The sequence below is a fragment of the Dendroctonus ponderosae genome, unplaced genomic scaffold (assembly GCF_020466585.1).
Source record: "Dendroctonus ponderosae isolate FM_Combo_2020 unplaced genomic scaffold, Dpon_F_20191213v2 Dpon_F_20191213_9, whole genome shotgun sequence".
NCBI lineage: Eukaryota > Metazoa > Arthropoda > Insecta > Coleoptera > Curculionidae > Dendroctonus > Dendroctonus ponderosae.
In genome coordinates, this window is record NW_026019116.1 from 2492838 (window position 1) to 2496009 (window position 3172).

General features: G+C 36.7%; 2 protein-coding genes and 1 long non-coding RNA gene across 4 annotated transcripts in view; 1 reads left to right on the forward strand and 2 right to left on the reverse strand.

Moving 5' to 3' along the window:
* LOC125505637 lies at positions 1–516 on the reverse strand. Its single transcript, XR_007282307.1, has 2 exons — positions 210–516; positions 1–143 (listed from the first exon to the last, which is right to left on the reverse strand). It is a non-coding gene; the product is annotated as an uncharacterized LOC125505637 (long non-coding RNA).
* Positions 1–3172, reverse strand: part of LOC109539907 (paramyosin) — a 22021-nt gene that overhangs the window by 9020 nt on the left and 9829 nt on the right. The gene's annotated exons all lie outside the window — the stretch shown is intronic.
* LOC109539909 overlaps positions 2776–3172 on the forward strand; it is a 15789-nt gene continuing 15392 nt past the window's right edge. The window contains exons 1-2 of the mRNA XM_048669822.1: positions 2776–2887; positions 2954–3170. Coding sequence (XP_048525779.1) covers positions 2834–2887; positions 2954–3170 — 271 coding nt within the window. The 5' untranslated portion in view covers positions 2776–2833. The remainder of the gene's footprint in view (positions 2888–2953; positions 3171–3172) is intronic.

Consider the following 3172-nt stretch of genomic DNA (forward strand, 5'->3'; position numbering starts at 1 on the left):
TTTTCCCTGGCATCATCAACCAAGATACGAAGAGGCTCCAAAAGGTTGCGGATTTCCAACTCGGCTTCTTGTTGACGCACTCGGATGTCCTTCTCAATGGTGTCCCAGATGACGTGGAGTTCATCAGGGTTTACCCTAAGGCTCTAAAAACAAAACTCCCGATATCAGCCACTGTTCTCCCACACCAATTAATAAAATCTAGTACTTACGGCAGAAGCAGCAAAGGCAAGAGCAGCTGAAAGCAGCACGACAAATTTGAACATTTTAGAGTAGTTTTGATTCGATGGCTCAGAAGCTTAGACAAAATGTGAATGAATATATTTGTCAGAGTGGCAATATTTATACCAGCATTTTGAGTGCCTAAATCAGATAAGGAAGAAGAATGCTCGCAATGCAATAGTGATGATTTTAGCTGGAATTTGAAAAATGTGATACAAAACTGAAGTGTTTACGTTTACTCAAATATTATAAACATCGAATTCCAAAGGGATTTTCTTAATTCAGATAATTATTATGATTGTTGATTTAGTTTTACCACATTTGATTATAGCCAAAGCTGAAGGTTTTGTACTTTTACTGGAATCGGGAACTAGCAAGCTGTCCTCATCTGGCCAAGTTTGATTGCAATGATCAATCATGAGTAAAACCGACGATCGAACGAAATATGTTTAATTTCTACTCGTTCTTTCTTTGGCGTCTTTTTACTCCAAAACCCATATAAATCACAAAACGCTAAGAACGTTTACATCTTATACATCTGACATAAATCTACAGCTTCTCTCTGATACAAATGACTTTTTCAATATCGGTTTTGGTCTGGATGTATTTAGTAAACCATGGATGTAAATATAATTCGGACAATGTTGATACTCAACGCTTTCTCTTTTTTCAGATGCGTCCGAGATCATTTCAAGGGATTTTACAGTATTTGAAAAACATGGAGCGGAGGTTCTATGAATATTTATTACTGATCAATTAGTGGATTTTTCTTGACAAAACATGGTCGGAGACTCCACAATCATTCGAATGTTGAAGTACTTCAACTGCTAGACAGCCAGAACACAGTGAGGAGGTTTAAAAGGAGATAGCAAAAATGTTAACGTGAAATTTCACGTAATCAAATAATCATCATCATCATCATGAATTTAACAGTAGAAAACCAATTGGGTGAATTTCGCCTATTGGGACAGATCTAAACGATTGAGGAGAAGACGATCGACAAAAAGATTTTGTATAAATAGTTCATGTTACACCGATAGAAATAACCGTAATTTGGTAGAATGTAAAAATAAAAATGGGATACTAATATAAGCATATTTCATTTATTAACATTTCAATCACTGTGAAACATGTGACGGCAATATGTAAAACAACCGAATTCGTCCTCACGCCTGGTAAATCCCAATACGATGTTAAATCATACAGGCTGAATCCCCTCCTGCCTAGAAATTTAAACAATTATTCCTGAAAGCGCTCCAATCAATAACAAATAAGACAAAATTAATATTCTATCATCAGTTCGTATCTCAATCAAATCACTCTACAAATGATCAAGTGATGGAACAGCTGATGCTGATGCAGTAGGCAAATCCCGGGAAGAAAGGAAATTATGTTCTTCCGTATTTAATGACCTGGTGCAAGCTTTCGACAAAATATGGCACAAATGACTGGTTTGTAAAATCAGAAGAAAAGTTTATCTCAACGATTTTAATCAAAAAAATCAAACAGTCTTAGAAGTTCAGCGGAATTAAGTAAGCAAGTGGTTAATGAGATGTGATAGAAATTTAAGCAGGTGTGCGCTATACCATTGCCGTACGCCAACAAAAGAAAGTGAGACCAACATTCGCAGACTACACAGCACTAATGATAACCGATAACTATTCACTAAGCCCAGACACAAGAAAAAGCGAGCGACCATGTTTTGTTCCAAAATAGTCACTGATTGATAGTAATAAATTTTAATAGAACCGCCACTCCATGTTATTCATATACTGCAAAATACCTTGAAGTGATCTTGGACGCATGTAAGAAAAAAAGAAGAGTTGAAGATCAACATTGTCCGAATTATATTTACATCCATGGTTTACTAAAGAGATCCAGTCCAAAACTGATATTGAAGAAGTAATTGGTATCAGAGATAAAGGTGTATATTTATGAAATATGTATAAGATGCAAACGTCCTTATTTTGTGATTTATATGGGTTTCGGAGTAAAAAGACTCCAAAGAAAGAACGAATAGAACTGAAACCTCTTTCGTTCGGTCGTCGGTTGAACTCACATGTTGGCATGCACTCGGTTTATACTGGATTGGTATTTGTAGAGTCGTAGCAGAAATGAATCCTTCCTAGTTACATTTTGGTTGTGTGTCGGTAACCTGCTTACAAATTTTTTAATCATTTTTTTGATTTATTCGTGTAATTTTTCAAAAATATGCATTGCATTTTTGATGTAATTGATCATTGCAATCAAACTTGGCCAGCGGAAGAAGCTTGGTAGTTCCCGATTCGAGTAAAAGTAAAAATCCTTCAGCTCTGAACAAATGTAGTAAAACTAAATCAACAACAATAAGAATTATCTGAATTAAGAAAATCCCTTTGGAATTCGATGTTTATAATAGTTGAGTAAACGTAAACACTTCAGTTTTTTTATTCGCAACGCGTGGAATCACATTTTTCAAATGCCAGCTTAAATCATCACTATTGCATTCCGAGCATTATTCTTCCTTATCTGATTTAGGTACTCAAAATGCGGGTATAAATATTGCCACTCCGCATCATATGTTCATTCACATTTTCTCCAAGCTTCTGAGCCATAGAATCAAAACTACACCAAAATGTTCAAATTTGTCGTGCTGCTTTCAGCTGCTCTTGCCTTTGCTGCTTCAGCTGTAAGTACCAGATTTTATTAATTTCTGCGGAAGAACAGTGGTTTATATCAGGAATTTTATTTTTAGAGCCTTAGGGTAAACCCTGATGAACTCCACGTCATCTGGGACACCATCGAGAAGGACATCCGAGTGCGTCAACAAGAAGCCGAGTTAGAAATCCGCAACCTTTTGGAGCCTCTGCGCATCTTGGTTGATGATGCCAGGGAAAAGCTGGCGAATGACCTCCAAGAGGCCAACGCTGTGATCCAAGACGAAATCAGGAGAATCGAACAGGAACCTCACGGT